Below are 20906 nucleotides of genomic sequence, written 5' to 3'. Positions count from 1 at the left end.
AAAAAATTGAAAATTTTCCACAGAAGGAAGATAATTCTTGTGAAAAATTTTATTTAATCAAAACTCCAGTTTTCCCTTGAAAACCAGTTTCAACAAAAATAATTCAACCAGCCCTACTAAATAATTTAAGGGACTGGTAGATGGTCTTGTTGATAAGATATTGGACTGGGACTCTGGAGAGTGGAGTTCAGTTCCTGACTCTACCAGAGATTTTCTCTGTGACTCTCGGAAAGTCACTTAATGGCTCTGTGCCTGAGTTCCCCCTCTGTAGAATGAGGATAATGATACTTAGTTACCTCTCAGGGGTGTTTGGAGGATACATTCATGTTTGTGTGGAGCTCAAAAATGATGGTCATGGGGGCCATATAACTACTTCTGTAGACTGAAGGTCACCAGTTTGGTTTTGGATTTTGCTACCAGACAGCTCTGTGAGATGGGATGAGTCAGTCATTTCAGTTGAGTGCCTAGTGAACAGGTGTCCATATCACACAAACCACCTTCATAACTGGAACCCTTACTGGCAGTTTCATAAAGAAGAATAAATGAGAGAGAACAGTGCCTCTCAACCTTTTTGATAGTGTAACCCTGTGTTGCAATAGAGATACAAGCTTTTTTAAAACCCCAATGCCCCTCCCCGCAGTCTAACCATAAAGAAAGTGAAGGAGATTGCGACCCCCCCACCTCCAGGCCTGTTCAGGGTCCCCAGGCTGAGCACCCATGTGCTGGGAGAGTGAATTATCTTTATAATCACAGAGCTGGAGCTTAGGTTAATGTTAAAACACAGTACATAATGGGGAAGCCGGCACTTCCCCTTCACATGTTGTACCTGTGGACAAAAGACTTCAGTTTCCAGGGCTATCAATCTGTCACTTTTCACAAACTTGAATAAATTCACTGAAATATGTTTTCCTTCCCTCAGACAAAGACCATGCAATTAAATTCTTATATTCCCAGACTTAAAAATTTTCTTATCTTTTTTTCTTGCTAAAAATAAAATCCCTAGCAATTTTTCATTTTAGGAACCTGTATTTTATATGACTTGCAAGGAAACATAACTCCTCAGACTATCCTATTCATTTCTCAGCCAGCCAGCTGTCTGACACTAAATGTCTTTGACAAAAAGTGACTAAATCTAATTATATAGATATTGTTTCATCTATGTGCTCACTGCCCCCCCCCCCCATCTATATATCTGCCTCCGTGTTGGTCTGCCTACCTGTAAAAACTGCAGATGGAGAGAGCTGGTTATATGGAATATCATAATGCCAGTTAAGTTAGAAGGATGTCCCCTGAAGCTGTGCTGGAAGTTAGTAGCCCAGCTGTCTGTCAAATAAACTGTGACAAGTTTAGCTTGCACATGGACAGCTTCCTGACATCTCTGGGCACCTGGACACCACAGCTCCTGTCAATCAGCACAGGAGAAATGTTGGTAGCTTGTATACTGCAAAAAGCATCACTCCTGCTGCTGCTAACATTTATGATTCCTTAGAAGTTGTACTTTATGTACAGGTCATTTGTATCATTGCTACAGAAACTCCTGTATAGAACAGGAGGTTCTTTGATAAAGCTCTTTCCAGTGTGTTGTCTTATTCTCCAGTTACAGAAGAGCCCTGAATTCATTATTCTTTGTCACTTTTCAGGCAAAGACAACTGTGCCTAAGGGGCTTCTTTAACTGGGACTTCATTTTCAATTTCTTTCTTTTCATCTACCCAGAGGTGGCACAACTGTTTTTTTCCAACAGACCAAAAGTATACGATAAGCTCACTCTGAAATACTTGCTAATTGCCATCTCGGAGGATTTACCAAGACAGGTCAGAGACAACATGTTTCGTTAAGTCAGCTGTATTTGCAGACAAAGGAATAACGGCACACTTGTAAAAAGTTTACGTTTCTGAAACACAGCTAGTATTGAGATTGGTTTTCCAACAGGCAAAACAATTCCTGTAGATCAGATACAGTGGAAAGGAGAAGGACCAAGAAGAAAACTTAATAAAGTGGATAGAACCATGTCCCTTCATACAAATATATCTATGCATAATATTTTAATTTTTGGAAGACCATGAGTGCGTTAGGTGTGTCAAGGTTCCTTCCCCACTCTGAACTCTAAGGTACAGATGTGGGGACCCGCATGAAAGACCCCCTAAACTTATTCTTACCAGCTTAGGTTAAAAACTTCCTCAAGGTACAAACTTTGCCTTGTCCTTGAACCCTATGCTGCCACCACCAAGCGTTTTAAACAAAGAACAGGGAAAGAGCCCACTTGGAGACGTCTTCCCCCAAAATATCCCCCCAAGCCCTACTCCCCCTTTCCTGGGGAAGGCTTGATAAAAATCCTCACCAACTGGTACAGGTGAACACAGACCCAAACCCTTGGATCTTAAGAGCAATGAAAAATCAATCAGGTTCTTAAAAGAAGAATTTTAATTAAAGAAAAGATAAAAGAATCACCTCTGTAAAATCAGGATGGTAAATACCTTACAGGGTAATCAGATTCAAAACATAGAGAATCCCTCTAGGCAAAACCTTAAGTTACAAAAATATACATTCCCTCCAGCACAGCTTATTTTACCAGCCATTAAATGAAAGAAATCTAATGCATTTTCTAGCTAGATTACTTATTAACTTAACAGGAGTTGGAAGGCTTGCATTTCTGATCTGTTCCCGGCAAAAGCATCACACAGACAGATGAACCCTTTGTTCCCCACCCCTCCAGCTTTGAAAGTATCTTGTCCCCTCATTGGTCATTTTGGGTCAGGTGCCAACGAGGTTACCTTAGCTTCTTAACCTTTTACAGATGAAAGGGTTTTGCCTCTGGCCAGGAGAGATTTTATAGCACTGTATACAGAAAGGGATTTTATAGCACTGTATACAGAAATATTCCCTTTATATTTATGACAAGGTGCTAGCAACATTGCCAGACTGATATTACTGACATATTATTGAGTGAAATGTAAGTAGGATGGATGGTCTTTTGGTAACGCACAGGACAGGGAATTGATTCATAACTTTGTCAGCCATTATGTGACCTTAGGGAAGTCATTTACATTCTGCACGACTCAGTTTCCCTGTCAATAAGATGGATATCACTCTCATCACATGGGGTGCTGTGAAATTTAATTCATTGTTGTGTGTAAAGCATGATTGTAATACACATATTTATTTCATGGCTGTGTATGGCATACATGTACTGCGAGGAGGGCTTCCTCGACAGATTTTTGTCGATTACATCAATCCTACTATTCCAAACCTGCTAACCTCCAAAAAGTTTCTGTTGTAGCATCTTACATCTAATTTACGGCACCACCCTGCTATTCTAATCTAAGGTCTTTCCTGACCATATTGTAGGCCAGGTGTCCACTGGGTACGGGGTTAAGATCTCCAGCCAGATTTCCTGGAGAGAGACAGTTGTGCTCCAACCTTCTGCTCCAGGTAGCCCCAAGAACTGCTCTTTTGTCCTGCTGAACTCTTTCTGATGGAAGGACAAATAGCCCAAATTTACAGCTGGAAAATGCAAATGTGGCCAGGTTCCTTTAGATCTCAATTAGTAGCCCCTTTGAATAGTAGAATAAAACATCAGGTCAGGGTCAGATGGAGGTAAGCATGGCTCCACAATAAGGATCTTAAGGCCAGATTTTCCAAAGGTATTTAGGTGCCTAAATATGCCTAGTAGGATTTTCAAAAATGCCTAAGGAAGTTAGACACCTAAATCCCATTGAAATCAAATAGGAATTAGGCACCTAACCTGCATAGTCATGTTTGAAAATCCCACTGGGCACCTACCTGCATCTATAGGCACCTAAGTACCTTTGAAAATCTGTCTCTTAGGCACATTTGTGAACCTACTTCCCTGAGCTGCCATATGTGCTTAACGACCAGTCCTGAGAAGTGGGCCTAAATACTCTGAGGCATCACAAGGATTTGGAGGATGGCATTCTGCCTTCAGTTACACCTTTTCAGTCACATTGACCTCAGTGGAATTGCAGTCAGGTACACAATCACCAATTGTCTCCTGGAAATTTAGCAGGGGCATCAAACTGAATATTATCAAGATCAGAAAAAAATGTGATTCCAGACTGCCCAGCAAGTAAGGAATCTTCTTGACCCATTTGGTCCTTAAAGACACATCGGTCACTTCAGTCTTAGTGGGCAGTCATCATAATCTGTTAAAAACTCAACTCTGTTGTTGGAAAACTATGTGCCCACGGGGTGTTGACTTTTGTGAGGTTTCTGCTCTCTCCCTCTTGTCATTCATCTAAAATCTCCCCACACTCTACCCCCTTTTCACTCTAAGATTTTAGTCTTTTCTAATGATCTTTTTTTTCCATTGCAGTCCCCACTCCATCCCAGACCGCCTGCGGATCCGAGTGAATAGAATTAGTTTACAAGATTACGAGGGGCTGCATTATGACAAGGAAAAACTGCGTGAAGCCTGTAAGTCAGTAGTGCCTGATTGAGTTATTGCTTTCTTTCGCCAGATAATGTCTGTAATAGACCTGATACTAGAAAAAGTGCAAGGATCAAGTATTCATTATGCATAGCTTGTACATGGAATATACAAGTGTGTCCTTAATTAGGTATGAACTTTGTATGTTATTTACATTAACCCTAGAATAACTGATCCCTGTGTATAATCCATGTATGGGCTTGGACAGTAGTCATAAGTCAGGATGGTATGCTTGTACTGGGCATATTAATTGAAAACAGTTGTCTTTAAAAAAAAAACAAAAACAGTGTCTCCCATATTGGATTTTACTCATTTGTAAAGATTCTGTAATTGACTTAAAATTTCCAGTGAGGCGTTCAATTATTGGATTCATCATATCATATCTAGGAGTTGCACTGGCATCTAGGATGGTCACAAAGCAGATACATTTGCCTCTGCAGGTGAATCATGCAGTCCGAATCCTTTAGTCTTTAACAGCCCTCAGCCTTCCAGATAGAAAAAAATAATCAGTGTTTTGTCTTCTCTTGTAGTGATTTAATTGCCACATTCAGGGTGTAAGTTGAAAACAGGCAGCCGGTTGCATTGGCATCACTGATGACGATGACCCACATGCTTAAAAATGAAGAACCTTTCCTTGATGACACATGGAATCATTAATCAATGCGGGACTCGGCTGCTTGTGACAACAGTTTAATAGAGTCTTGCTCATGCATCTGACTCATTATTCATGTTAAACTACAAGCAGTCTGTTTGTTGTGTAACAAAGCTGTAGCTTCCTCTATAATACAGGACTCCCTGGTAATTACAGGATGGCAGGCCTTTTAATTGGTTTGCTTTTCTTACTGTAGAAAGATAGTTATACTGTTTCAGTCTCTCTCTCCCATCCCTTCCTAGTTCCCTGGCTCACCATCACTTCTTCCAGCAATAGAACTGAGATGGTCTGAATTTTAATACAGGTTCTGACAGCCTCTTGTAAGCTCCTGCTGGTAGATTTCAGCCATAATTAAAGCAATTACAGACTCCATCAGAGGGCTGATGAGAATTATAACAAGATGATGATGGAGTGGATGATGGTAGAGTGGAGCTTGTATTAATAAACTTGAGATGTGAGTCCGATGGACCCTAGACAAAGGGGACCAGATTATAAATATTCATTTATACTGTGAAAATGTTATTTTGGATGAACGGATGCCTCTTTTGGATTTTTTTCCCTGTTGCATAGTCTCAGCATTTGAGGAAATGAAAACATACCCATTGCCAATAATTTTTTAAAATCCCTTAACAGGCCTAAAACAAACCCGTTCTAACAAACAAACAATTTAGAAGATGGGATACCGTTGTTACAACAGTAAATACATACTATGTTATTTGTTACTGGTAAAAAACACAATGATGATGTTATACGAAATGTCTAGTAACTAATGTAAGTATTATGAGAGATGTGTCAGATCTCTGATCTGGATTTTGTTTGTATGGGAATCTGGCCATTTGCTGGATTTTTGTTTATCTTCATCCTAAAAATAAAAATTTGGATGTCAAATTCTTAAAATGGCTACTGCCAGATAGTGGGGACCATTTTAAATATTACCCTGCTCCTTCGTCTTTTCATCCTGCTGTTTGGACTTTCTGCTAATTTCATCTCTGACCCCACACTGGTTCCTCATCTTCTTCTTAGTACAGCATTTCTTTCTCACCAGCCTTTTCCTGGTCCAAGACCCAACTACTCGCTTCCTTCCTTCCTTCCTTCCTCTGAATGTTTTTTGTAGTAGTAAAAATGTTGGGAAAACAAACAAAAAAGCCCAGTCCCCCTCCAGCTGCCCCCATCCAATCAACTTAAAATAGACTTAAAATAGACGACAAAAGACATGCATCCTCCCCACTTCCCTTACAATACTTAGAAAAGTCCTGAGTGAATATATAATCATTGCAACTTACCCTAAAAGTCAAGAGACTTGTACTTTATTGGACCAAGAGCTAAACACTTCCTATCAAAATTGTGCTTACTTCAGTTTATTGGAGTTTGAATCAACTTTCAGGATGGTGCAAGGGAAGAGAAGAGTTCTCTATAGATGCTAGAAACCAAACTATTTCATAAATTATAGTCATCATCTTGAATTTGACACCTAGGAAAAAAAATTATCCATGCAGTCCAGTGAGCATAATGACATAACCTCCCTTCCCAGTTACCTTGTGACATAGACAGCATAGATCTCCTGTCGAGATGTCTAAACAGCAAAACATGGTTATGGGTGTGGCAAGGAATGAGATTGAAGAGACCAGGAACCTTCAACTAGCTGAAAAATGCAGGTAACTATTACTACCGCATTTCTGAATGGGGTTATTGAATATATATTAAATGCTTTTTGGTAGTAACTCAGTGGGTCTGAATAGGTATACCAAATACCCCCACTCTCTGTCTTCATCAGATTCCTCCTTTTGCCAGGGGTGCTGGAACAATTTGTATAGTGGGGGTGCTGAGAGCCATTGAACCAAACTGTAAACCCTGAATATGATGGAAACCACTTGAAGCCAGGGGGTGCAGCAGCACCCCTAGTTCCAAACCTGTGCCTTTTGCAATAAATTATCGTTAAACATTACCAGCCCAAGTGAAAAAACAAAAACTGCTCACCTGCTCTTTACCAAGATAATTATAATGAAAATTATATGATATGCTACTCACCTGTCAAAAGAAAAAAAATCACTTACCCTGGGCAAATGGATGGGTAGAATTTTGCAAGGCTGATTTTAAAACATAACTATAGATAATCCCTACATTCCAAAGAAATATAGCTGTTTGTTTGCTGCCAAGCAGAGCGCCCTGTTATATGAATTCTGAGTTGGAGAGGCTCACTTTTGAAGTGCGTGCCAATTGCTCTGCATTTGGTCATGCCCCCACAGTAACACCATGACTTTCAGCAGTGTGTATTTCTCACTCTGTACCCTTGTGGTTCTCAGTCTACACATCCTTCTGTACTGTAACAGAATAAACATGGATATGGAAACTCCAGAATGACTCAATTACTGCCCACTTCCCTGCTTTCACTATTGTAATAAAAAACCAACAACAAGAAGAAAACAGAAATCAGAATATGAAAAGGAAACCAGTTAATAACAACCCACTTTATTATCCCTGCAGGAACACTTCAGGAAAGCTATTAAGATTTTTGCCTATGACATGTCTCCATAATAGAGTTTTGGAAGCTCTGACATCAGCATAACAATCTGAGTCACCCTAACTCAGAGTAAACACATTTCACTCTCCTTGTGTGCTTGAAATACTCGTTTGATTCTATCAGCTGCTTCATCTGAAATTGAATTTTTTCCCCCGTCTAACAACTTGTCATACCAACAGTTCAGTGAAGATTAATCTGTGCTCTACTGGAGGTAGACACCTCATTTCGAAAACATTCTGAGCAATTAAATGGTGTCACTCCGTCCTCTGAAGGGCACAACCATTTGCACCTGATTCTCTTTTTCTGTCATGCTCTACTTTTCTTGTTGCTTTAGCAGGCATTTCACCAACATTCGCTACCGAATTATCTGCCCCTCCTCCCTCCCCCTTTTCTTTCTTCTACCTACCCCTGGATATTATCACTGGGATGGTGAAAATGTAGGGGATACCTTGCACCCTACAGCAAGGAGAAAAAGGGTAGCTTCCTGACTATTAAAGCATCATTCTTTTGAGAATAGTGTGTGTGTGGGTGTGCATGCTCACACACACTCTGTAAGTAAAGCTGGGCAAAAAAAAATAATTGATGAATAGTTTATTCATTTAAAAATGCAGTTTTAGGTTGTCCCGAAAATATTTGCAAATTTGACGTGAATGGTTTTGATCAATTCCCTCTCCCCAACCAAACTTAGATGCCATTCACAGCACAACTAGAGAAGGACTTGTACAACTTTTACCCCACTAGTTACAGCACTTACCCAGGATGTGGGAAAACATGGGTTCAATTTCCCACCAGGGAGTGGGGATTTGAACATGGGTCTCCTGCATTGTAGGAGACTGCCATAACCATATGTTGAAGCTGTGCCTCTTTTTATAGATAACTAAATGATCATTGGAACAGGAACTTAAAACTGGGTCTCCCTTAGGGAGGGCCCTAATCACCAGACTATGGAGTCAAAGAAAATAATAGATAACAAATGGAAGAAAGGGGATGTTGATAGTGACGAATATAAATCAGAAGTGAGGAATTGTGAAACATTGATTACAAGATGGAAATGGTAGGATTATCAATAATAATGAAGAAAAGGCAGAAGTATTCATTAAATATTTTTGTTCTGTATTTGGGGAAAAAACAGATGATGATACAGTCACATCATATGATAAGATGAAATATTTTCCATTCCAATAGTAACTCAGGAGGATATTAAAGAGCAGCTTCTAAAGTTAGGCATTTTTAAATCTGCACGTCCAGATAACTTGCATCCATGAGTTTTAAAAGAGCTGACTGAGGAGCTCACTGGACCATTAATGTTGATTTTCTATAACTCTTGGAACACCAGGGAAGTTCCAAGAGACTGGGAGAAAGATAATGTTGTGCCAGTATTTAAAAAGGGTAAATGGGATGATCTAGATAATTATAGGCCTGTCAATCTGACGTCGATCCTGGGCAAGATAATGGAACAGTTGATATGGCACTTGATTAATAAAGAATTAAAGGAGAGCAATATCATTAATGTCAATCAACATGGGTGTATGGAAAATAGATCCTGTCAAACTAACTTGATTTCTTTTTGAATGAGATTACGAGTTTGGCTGATGAAGGTAATAATTTGAAGGAAATATACATAGACTTCTGTAAGACATTTGACTTGGTACCACATACAATTTTGATTAAGAAACTGTAAAAATACAAAATTAAGATGGCACACATTAAATGAATTAAAAATTGGTTAACCATTACATCTTAGTAAATAATGAAGAGGACAGAGCAATGCTACAGATTAATCTGGATTGCTTGGTAAGCAGGGCACAAGCAAACAATATGTGTTTTAATATGGCTAAATGTAAATGTAAACATTTAGGAACAAAGAAGGTAGGCCACACTTACAAGATGGAGGACTCTATCCTGGGAAGCAGAGACTCTGAAAAAGGTTTGGGAGTGTGTGTGTGGGGGCATGGATACTTAGCTGAACATGAGCTCCCAGTGTGATGCTGTAGCCAAAAGGGCTAATGCAGTCCCTAGATGCATAAACAGGAGAATCTCAAGTAGCAGGAGAGAGGTTATTTTACCTCTTTATTTGGCACTGGTGCAAGAACTGCTGGAATAGTGTGTCCAGTTCTGGTGTCCACAATTCAAGAAGGATGTTGATACATTGGAGACAGTTCAGGGAAGAGCTATGAGCATGAGTAAAGGGTTAGAAAACCTGCCTTCTCGGGTATGTGTACCAGGGCCGGCTCTAGGATTTTTGCCGCCCCAAGCAAAAAAAATTTTGGCTGCCCCCGCTTTTTTTTTGCGCCCACCCCCGGCTCCGCCCCAACTCCACCCCCTCCCAACCCCTTCTCAAAATCCCTGGCCCTGCCTCCTCCCCCGGGTGTGCCGCATTTCCCCCCCCCCCCATTGCTTCCTGCGGCTCCCCCCCGCAACCCTCCACCCTCGCTCACCTCCGCTCAGCCTGGTCCCCTGAACGCGCCGCCGCTCCGCTTCTCCCCCCTCCCTCTCAGGTGAGGGAGAGGCAGCGCGTTCAGGGGAGCAGGCGGAGCGGAGGTGAGCGAGGGTGGGGTGCGGGAGCACAGGAAGTAACGGGGGGTGGGTAGAGGAACCACTCCCCGCCCCAGCTCGCCTCTGCTCCACCACCACTGCCTCCCCTGAGCGCACCGCTGCTCGGCTTCTCCTCCCAGGCTTGCCACGCAAAACAGCCTGGGCGGGTGGGGGGAGAAGCGGAGCGGCGGCGGTGGCGTGCTCAGGGGAGCAGGGGCGGAGCGGAGGTGAGCTGGGGCGGCGGGGGTACATTTATTTGTTTTAGTAATTAAAACCTTTCAGATTCTGGCCATCATAAATGCTTTCCCTGCTTCCTATTGTGGAGCAGAAATTCTTATCGCTGTGGGGATTTGCAGCGAATATTCACAACACAATCAGTGAACTGAGCAGTCTGCATCCCTTTCTGATTCTTCACAGTATCTCCATCTAAGATTTGTCACCACGATGGCAGAGTGGTAAATAAGGTCACTAAGACTGGGAACTGCATGGTGACTCTTACAGAATCTGTTTAACATTCTGTATGCTCTAAGCAGTGTAACCCGATGCTTTTAGATTCAGTATGTCAAAAGTGGTGTGTTCCCCTGCCAAATCAAGCATGCAGTTTCCCCCAAGCCCTTCCCTGCCGTGCTGTCCCTGACCCTCTCCAAATGCTATCTTTTCCCCACCCCTGGCTCCTCACCCAAGTCCCATTCTCCTCACTTAGCCATCGCCAGTTTTCACGCCTCAGATCTCCCTTCCTAGTCCCAGGTTCCTTGCCGAGCCAGTTCTATCTCCCATTTCAGTCTTCACATCCCGGTCTCCTTGCCCAGCCATTCCCAGTTTCCCATCCATGCCCTTCTCCTCGTCCCCAGACTTGTCTAGTTTCCCTCTCCCTCTAATGCCCTGGCCTCCAATCACCCCAATGGCAGATTTAGAGTTAGTGGGGCCACAGCTTCATTTTCGGGCACCCACCAGGACTCAGCCAATGGGAGCCGCGGAGTCGGTGCTCGGAGCGGGGGCAGCACGCGGAGACACACACTTCCCCCTACCCCCAGGGGCCGCAGGACATGCCGTCCGCTTCTGGGAGCGAAGTGCAGAAGGAGGGAAGGAGGGACACAGAGCGGGCAGGGAGCCGCCGTAACCCTGCTGCGCTGCTGCTGGCACGTCTCTGTGCACCCCCTGGGGGGAGGAGGGCAGCGGGAGCGCGCGGAGCCACCTCCCTCTCTACCAGGGGCGCGCAGAGACGTGCCAGCCGCTTCCGGGAGCTGCGTGGGGCCATCGTCCACGGCATGCAGGCAGCCCGCCTGCCTGAGCCCTTCTGCGCTGCCGGCTGGGACTCAGGGACAGGTTGTCAGATATTTGTCCTGCATTTTGGGGGCACCCCCTGTTGTTGGGGGCCCCGTGCCACCCCACGGTTTGTTTCATGGTAAATCCACTCCTGAATCACCACCATATCCACATTCCCCATCCTCTCTGGCTCACAGTTCCACTCTTCATCCCTGATATCCTCATCCAATCTCAGTTTCTTCTGCACCTCCTCCCTGGCTCCTTGTCCCACTGGGTTTCAGTTCTCTTCCAGCACTTGGGCTTCTCAGCAGATCTGTCTCCCTGTCTTCCCTCCTCACTGGTTCCCAGTCCCAGACTCCTCGCCCAGCCAGTTCCAGCCTCTCCTCAGACAATCTTAGTCTCTTCCCCACCTACTGGTTCCCAGTGCCCCCTCCATTTCCCTCCCAGTCTCCCCTTCAACTCCTAGTCCCAGTCTTCTTCCACCAAGCTCCTTGCCCCAAACACCAGAATTCTGGCTGATGGCTCCCTGGCATGTATGCTGAATGGCAGCCCAATGATCCAGTGAGCACAGCGTGTGCTCTCCTCTGTAATCAGCCAACTTTGCCTGCTGGTGCAGGGATGGTGGGGGAGGTGGAGGTGAGCTATGACCATTCCTTGTCCCTGACCCTTTTGAGAAGGCTAGAGCTGTTGGCAATGCTAACTTTCCGCATTATGGCAGGCACTTGCTTAACAGGACAATGGGGGAAGGTTTGTAGTGTCCTCTGTGCACCTCCATCCATGCACCAGCACAGGACCATTCATAATCTAGTTTATATGTGTAGTTTCATATTTATTCTGTAGATGTACTCAGATGTGTCCTATCAAATATGCCCAGTTTTAACAATCTGCACTGAAAACTCAAGCTGGAATGCCCTTCCCCCTCCCCCCACCCCCCCAAAAAAGAGAGAGAAAGAAAAATCAGACTGTTTTTTCCCAGTTCTTACCTTGTAACTAGCAATTAGGATCTGATTGTTAGAATTTAACCAGCAAAGCTGCCAATAATGTGGACGCAGACAGAATGCAGCTCTCTCTATCACAGCAGCATTGGCCTACTAGTTCTGACAGTAGTGAAAAAAACCTAGCCTTGTTCTTTTCAGTAAAATCAGCAGAAATGACCTGAGCAGAGACAGGGAATGTTTGTGGTAAGAAGATGCCATTAATACATACTCAATTCTTGATCTGCAACCACACTTTACAAGCTGAACCCCTTAATATGTGTCTGGTTATTTTACAGTTCCAACTCAAGGTTCTAGAGAATTTATTGTGATGATTTGGCCCTTTACATTTCTAATGTCAGTGGAAATCTCATAGGAAAATGATATCCTTATAACATCCTGAACATATAGGATCTTTTATTTGCTACATTAAACATTTACAGCCAAACACGTAATCTCCACAATCCCCGAAGGTAATGAACTTTCTAGGAGATCACACCTGTTTTGATCAGTATGTTTGCAGGTAAATTGTGGTGTTTAGATCACAAATTGAATCCCTTAGGAACAGCAAATGAGGACGTTAATTGAATTTTATCTTTTCTTGGTGGTAATATGCCACATTTTTATTCTTTTTCCATTTGTGTCTATATGAAATTTTCACTAGCTTCAGGGATTCAACATAATGAAGGGATGGAAGGTGGGAATTTTCTCCTTTATTTGTACATTCCATAACTAACATCATGAGGAGTTTAGAAATCATTGATAATTCTTCCAGCCAGCGTTTGGGGTGATCTGCATAGCAAAGTCTCGTGTATGGTACCAGCCACGTTGCTGTGTCTCCAACCCAGCCTTTTGTTGATACTTGATTTAAGTTAGTGCCATTATAGGCAACAGATTTCATCAGCAATGGTCCACGAAGTGAACTAATTGAAATATTCTGCCTGTCTTATTCATTTACCTATATTCTTATAATGGCATTCTGCACCATAATAAGAGTGTTATGTCCAAGATCCAATACAGCAGATTCTGTAATCAGATCCAAACCCACACTGGAAACTGGCTGCAATTGGCCAGCAGAGAATTCTGCTATTGGAAGGGAACTCTCTAGTGCAACTGGGTTCTTCACTGGCTGTCACTCCTCATTCTTTATGTAGACACATGTTGGGAGAGGGCAGAAGGCAGAGAGTGGGTGTAGTGGAACTCTGCTTTGCTATGCCTATGCTTCACTAATACCCTGCAATGGTGGTGCAAGTCAGAGGGGCTGGGAAGCAGCTCTAACTCTCATCCGCACAGGAACTGACCAGGAGAATTAGGGAGCTGTACCCATCTGTCTGACTGCTCCCACGCTCATACCTTTTACCTGCATGGAGTGGCGCTCCGGCACTGAAGATAATTAAGTTATCTATGTGTATTTTGGTGAGAGCCAAAGAACGGACCATCTGTGGACTGATGCAGTTTTGAGTAATTATACTGTGCTACCCAAGACCGTACCCTTGGACAGTTCTTTATGGTGCCTGTGACTAGCCAGTAATACTCACTGTCTAGGTGATAGCCCTCCTCTAATGTACATAGGTCATAATTGCACACTAGCTATCCATCAGCCAACCACTCTGCCAACCAGTGTAAAGCACTTTGAGATTTTTGGATGAAGACTGACATGTACATTGAAAGTACTTACTATTACCTGATAAAATAAGCAATTAACATTTCAGTTTTTGGTCACACTAGCCTAGGATTCATACATAAGAGCTAGGGCACTTATACAAACCCATTGTAAATGTCACTCTCATCATTTCATGGGTGGAATCACCTAACTATGATTTTTATAAAATTCTTTTATCAATACCCTGTTAAAATTAATATATGGGACATAATTTAATTAATGTTCTTTCTCCCACCTGTGAAGATTAAAAGGCACACTGTGCTTTTCTTCCATCAATGCAAATAACTCAACTTTAGGAAATTTCATAGCTGAACTGTCTCTTGCATATTAGCACTTACATCTCAGAAAGATTTATGGATTTCCTTAAAATTCCAGACATTCACAAGTCCCTTCTCTCTGAGTCATGAGGAACTATTACTGTCTAGTTAATTAACAACTTCAGTCCTTGGTTAGTTGCATTGTCTCAGTAGGACAAGCCTTTGGTCCCAGTTAGGCACATAAATTCCTTAGTCAATGGAGGGGGTTAATAGAAAAGAAATTTTTTTAAAAAGAGGAAAATGTAGGACCCAATGACCGTCCCCTCGTGCATTGTTGCTATTGGAGGCAGAGTGATATCTGTTGTGATTCACTGATTACTGCTGTAAAACATTACAAAATACCATTTCAGCAGGGGCTATAGAGGGACCTACAGAATTGAAACTAAACAGCCATTAAATGCATTCATCAAAGCGCTTGCAGTTCTCCTTTCAGGGCAGGTTAAGCAATAATAAATACTGAGCAAAGAGAATTCGTCTGTACCCAGAGCATCTAAACAAATAAAAAGCACGTTACAACTGGCACTGCTCTTCTATAGGCTCTCCTCACCAACTCTTCTTGGTAATGAAAAGTCTTAGGGATCAGCGTTGGAATCCTTCCTTTCTGGAATTTGTAAGAATTAAGGTGTGGGTGAGTGGGAGATTGCTAGAAGAAAATGTGTTTTTTCATTACTGCAGAAGGAATGTGAGATATTCTCTTCCTTCCTTATTGGGTCTGGGCTACACTGGCGGGAGTTCAAACTAAGATACGCAACTTCAGCTACGCTATTTGCGTAGCTGAAGTCGAAGTATCTTAGTTCAACTTACCTGGCCATCCTCACGGCGGCGAGTGGACCGCGACCGCTCCCCCGTCGACTCCACTTACTCCTCCTGCCGAGGTGGAGTACAGGCGTCGATTCGGAGATTGATTTATCGCGTTGAGACAAGACACGATAAATCGATCCCCGATAGAACGATCGCTACCCGCCGATCCGGCGGGTAGTGAAGATGTAGCCTTGGTCTCAGCTACCTTCCTCCCACATACCCATTCTTCTTTTCTCAACCCCCGCCTCCGAGCAGAACATGCTACTTCTTTCTTAGGCTCATAATCAATAGTGCTGGATATGGGGTTAATGCCACAGCTCTGGTCTGTGTAGGCCAGTAGGCCCTGTGCAGAGCTTGAATGCTGCAGAACTCTTCCTTCCATGCCTGAGATTGCTAACCTTCTCTAACCTGCCTCAGTGGGCCAGGGGAATATGGGCCATGAAGACCGGTTTCAGAGTAGCAGCCGTGTTAGTCTGTATTCGCAAAAAGAAAAGGAGGACTTGTGGCAGCTTAGAGACTAATTTGTTCGTCTCTAAGGTGCCACAAGTCCTCCTTTTCTTTTTCTTTTTCTTTTTATGAACCATGAAGACTCTCCTCATTATCTCTTGTCATTGTCTGTTTCCTTTACTTATCAGAATGAAGAGCTCCTCAGTAGGCAAACATGCCAGGGTCCCTCTTAATCAAGTCCTTTTGAATTACAAGAGCAGCTGCTGTTCCAGCACAGTTAGTTTTTCAATTTACCCTACTGTTATCAGTAACTTTACATGACTCCTTGTTAGCCAATTAGCTAAATTGTTTATGAAGATAAGGATCACATCCTCTCCTGGAATATTTCCTACGAATATTCTGATCTCTTCCTGCTGTTGCTTTGCTGCTTCCCCAGTTGCTGCTGCTCTGTTTGGTTAAAGCCTATCTAGTGGGAGGGAAGACCTTATTAAATGAGTCCATTTTAGAAATACAAGTACTTCTGAGTCTCCCTTCTCCTGCTTCTTTGGTGAGATCCTACTAAAGCCAGGTAGTACCCTCATTTGCAGGCTCATTGAAGGGTCCAAGAACAGAGTAGCTACAGGGACTGAACTTCCCTTCTGCCATTAAAAGTGATGCCTCCAGGACCAGAGAAAACATTTTGGGGTTTGAGTTTTGGGGTTTTTAACAAAAATGTGATTTTTTTTCTGCAAAAGTGGATTTTTTGGGGGCGTGGGGAGGTGTGAACACATTTCTTTTTTGTCAAAAAGCCATTTTTCATTGAAAAATGTTTCGACAGATCATTTCCCACCCTCTCTAGTTATAATCTGGTGGGCCATAACTTCTGAATGCTTAATGTCTATTTTAGAGGATCAGCGGTCAAGACTGGCTATCTCAAAATTTGAACAAATTTTTTTCCCTTGTATCTCATCACAAAGTCCATGCAACTGTTGCCAGCTTTTCTTCCTGATACAAATGCTTCAGTTGTTTTTCTGCTAAAATAAATAAAATGCAGAAATATAAAATCAACATCAGTCATAGACCTACATTAATAAATCAGCATGCCCAGGCTGGAGATCATAAACAGTCCTACAATCTCATATCAATGTGCCGAGCTGCAAAACAGATTTTAAAAAAAGAGAGAGTCAGAGGTCAATGGAAGAAAAATGGTTAGAAAATAGCAGTAACTTTTAGGCTTCCAAGGTTATTTGTTTTTCATTGACTTTAAATTGTTTAAAAAGTGCTCCAGAGTCTCATTTCAAAAAATAATCACAGCTTTTTGCAATGCATAACAAAACACTCAACACCAATGACTCCTTTGTTGGGATACTGTTCCTTTTGCTGTGTCAACATAATTGATAATGTTGGCAGACAAAGAAGGATGTAAACAAACTGTAGCCGTATTAGCACCTGCAGCATTAGCAACACAGAAAAACAGATGATTGGATAAATACAAAATGGTAAAATGGATAAGGGAAAATAGGGTCAGGTTTCTAAGTGGACGTTAAAAATTAGATAGTAAAATCTCATTGGGGAGTAAAAGGAGAATGCCACTGAGAATGTTTGTTTAACATTGGAAAGCGAGTGATTTTAATGAAAGCGTTCTTTTTGCTGCCCCCAGCCATCCCTCTGGGAATTATAGTTATACGAGGAGATTGTGACTTGGAGGCCTGTCGTATGTACATTGACCGGCTACAAGAGGTGAGTCAGTGAGAATTTCAGTTATTGTTTATTGATTTATGACATCCTTTTCTCAAGTCCGAGTGTGTTACAGAATTATAGCTATAGACACAATGTATAAGAAACGCTTCGCTTTGCTCACTCCTGAAACGGAAACTTCTCGGGGGTAGGACATGGGAGCCATTATAAATTCATGAGTAGCACTGCACGATATTTGGAGGACAGGAAGTGAGAGAAAGAACACTCTATCAATTTAAAGCAAAGAAAGTAATGAAAGGTAGTAGGTGGATTATATTTACTGATGTTGGAATTTGTTCAGAACAGCTGGACACTCCATGAATCTTGCAAAAACAATGTGGGTCCTTCAATGATATCATGGTAGCAAAATGGAGCTGACTAGGCAAATGATGTAATATTTATATGGAAGTGACTCTGCTAATATCTGTGGTAAAGCTATGAGCATGCCAAGTATGAACTAGGTATTTCCAGAAGCCTCTGTTGATTCTGGGGGCCATGTAGTTAATAAAAGTGCTGCACTTCCTCTATTGACAAATTGTCTCCTAAGAGCTGATTAAACATTACATTCTGTCTCGAAGACAGAATCTCCAAATGCTCCAGTAAGCTACAATCAACATAATTTAAAATAGACATGTATTTAGGAACCAAGATAATGGACTCTCATTAATGTGATGTAACAGCTGTTACTTTATTTTTACCTTCTGGTAGGTGTTTTATTAATCAGTCTCTCTGTTATTTTTGTCCAAGATCTTCGAAAACAGAAGTCAGATTTAGGCTCCCAGGTCCGTATTGAGGGCACCAGAGGTGTTGGCCCAATTTTCAAAAGTGCTAAGCATCCCACCACTCCCCTTGAAGTCAGTTGGGCTGCTATAGTGCTCAGCCCTTTTGAAAACAAAGCTACTTATTTAGATAGCTAAATGCAGATTTAGGAGACTAAGATTAGGCACTTATTTTTAAAATTTTAGCTAGGGTGTACATCAGCAAATGGAGCTCTTAAAATGCAAATAACATTTCAGGACTACAAAAGTGAAGTGTGCTATATCTTAATATGGAGACAGGTTTGGCAGTGATGATGCAGGGAGAGGATTTGGAGGACATTTCCCATGAGATTATAAATTACAGCCTACATTAATTGTGTGCTCAGAGCCCTGGGTAAAGGATGGAAAGTAGCTTCACTCAGCATGGAAAAGCCCTGGAAAGGAATTCTGACTCTGAGTTATCTCTGGCTCCAGTTTATGGGGGAGCTATGTAACTGGTTCTCTAACTTCCCTTGCTTATGCTGGCTGAGTTCCATTGGCTAGCACATTGTGGGAGGAGATGGACTGGGGCCAAGGCTCACCCCATCCCCACCTACTTACTCACAGGCTGGGAAGTGGAGGCCCCACTAAGTGTAGAATGACTCCCGCTCATACCCACACTTGCTATCTTGGCAGGCCTCACTGGAAGATGGAGGGAGCTTATGCCCATTAACTCCCCTGTGCTAGGGCCAGTGAAAATCTGCCTTTATGGTAGGTCATATCCTGGGCCTAGACTATTGGACAGAGTGCCTTTTACAATAAAAGAGCTCCCTGGAACTTGCTGTTGGTACCATTATGCTGTGCCTTCCCCGAGGTTAGGTTGTAGTAGACCTCAGAAAAGAATCTGTGAATAGTTTGTGATTGGAATAATTTTTAAATTTAAGGAAAAGTATTTGATGAAAAGCATCTGCTAATAATTCTTGTTTGCATGCAGTTTGTTGTGAATATTCTAAATTTGAGCTGTTTTAATAGGGTGACACAGGTCACTTGGTACATCATTGTTCCCTCTTAGGATGAACATATGTTAGTTCTTAGAAGTTTTTATATCCAGAGATGCAAATATCCATGTTTGCGGATCGCAGATCAGATGCAGATACAAATTTTGTATCCTCACAGGGCTCTAAGAATTGGGTTTCTGGGCCAAACAGTTCAAAATGCAAAATTTGCTTTCCACAAATATCCTTAGTATTAACTTCAGATCCTCTGAGTGAGCGAGCACTGCAGCCAGAAGTGTTATTTGCTAGAATACTTATTGGAAGTGAGCACAAAAGAGTTGCAAACATGATGAAAGCTAATACTCTAAAAAATGTGAATAAATAGTTGCAAAATTCTTGTGTGTTTTTTACCCTGTTCTTGGGTGGAGTTGCACACGCTAAATAAATAAATTGGGTGGAGTTAGTGCAGGCATCTCTTGTGTGGAGTTTGTAAATTGGTTTTGGATTCATTGTCATTGCCATTTCTTTTATTCTCACATTAGGACCTGCAGTCGGTAACTTCTTCTATGCAGAGAGTTCACTACCAGGTAAAATATGAAGAGCACGTCTTGTTTTAATTCTTTAAGAAGTAGAGAAAAGTTAGTCTCAGCAAGGAGTTAATATGATGTTTGAATTCAGATTACACTCCCCCGATATGAAGCTGGACTTTGAATAGAGGGTGTATCTTAGGTTAGCCTTAAATTACCATGTATCCCAAAGTTTGAGATGAGTTTCTGTATGCTCACAAGACAGCCCCTTCTCTTGCAAACCCTGGATTATGGAACTGGTCTCAAAATTATTTTGGGTTGGCACAACATCATAATGAAGGTTGTACTGCAACACCATTGCATTTTTTCTCAAATTAGTGGTTTGAAGAGTTTGTCCCATAGGACAAATGGCTAAACCTGAATAGATACTCTCACTTTTTCTGATAAATGGAACAATAATGTAATATCTCACACAGCCAGTAGCCTGAAATAATACAGTATGTCAGTGAGATTAAAAACAGAAATCCTGGAACATTCATAACCACTGCGCCACACAGATCAGAATGTGCATCTATCCCAGCTTTAAATTGATTCACACAGATACATTTTAGACGCTGGTTGTCTAAATTGTGCATGCAAATCTTTCTTTTGCCCATAAAACAGAATTCTGTGCAGCATGGTTTCCATTGGTATTTGCAATTTAGAAGGCTAGTTTTGAAAATTAGGCCTCCAGTATGTATTTCTTAACTACGTTGTCATATGCGATAAATGGGGTACTGTGCCCGGGGTATTTTATCTGGTTCTGTATTAGGAAATGCTCTCTTGGAATTAATCATTCTGTCCACTGTACCACCTTAAAATTGAAAACAGGGATTTGAATAGAATATATCACTGGGACTGCCCACCTGAGATTAACTTTATTGTCTCCTGCACTAATTTGTCATTGGCAATGGATTAGTAATGATATAGTAAAGATTTACTGTGATAGAATCCAAACCACAGGGCTCAAACCTGCAAGGTGCTGAGCATCCTTTTAAGGGTTTAATGTCTCCAACTCCCATTGAAATCAGTAGGAACTGAGGGTATTAAGTACGTCACAGAAAACACTCAAGTACATTGTAGTTACGAGACCATTATGGTTTAGGAACAGATTATTTTTTGAGGATCAGTGATTAGCTGGGTGACAGACTCCAGTTAGACACAATCCCCAACATATGGCTTGAGCCCTGGTAGATACTAACAGAAAATGTACATTTGGAAAAAAATGATTTTGAAAGTTCTTTTTTGAATGGTTGTGTGTTGGTTCTGTT

The 20906-nt window shown here is 42.0% G+C and overlaps 1 protein-coding gene across 6 annotated transcripts in view; it reads left to right on the top strand.

Annotated features, from left to right (window-relative positions):
• Positions 1-20906, top strand: part of DGKI (diacylglycerol kinase iota) — a 286887-nt gene that overhangs the window by 196058 nt on the left and 69923 nt on the right. For all 6 annotated transcript variants that reach the window (XM_074939900.1, XM_074939905.1, XM_074939893.1 and 3 more), the window contains 3 exons: positions 4332-4432; positions 17261-17340; positions 19612-19656. In XM_074939900.1, the coding sequence (XP_074796001.1) occupies positions 4332-4432; positions 17261-17340; positions 19612-19656 (226 nt within the window). The remainder of the gene's footprint in view (positions 1-4331; positions 4433-17260; positions 17341-19611; positions 19657-20906) is intronic.

Source organism: Natator depressus, chromosome 1 (assembly GCF_965152275.1).
Source record: "Natator depressus isolate rNatDep1 chromosome 1, rNatDep2.hap1, whole genome shotgun sequence".
Lineage (NCBI taxonomy): Eukaryota > Metazoa > Chordata > Testudines > Cheloniidae > Natator > Natator depressus.
The sequence above is the reverse complement of the archived record's forward strand: the minus strand, read 5'-3'. Positions and strand labels throughout refer to the sequence as shown.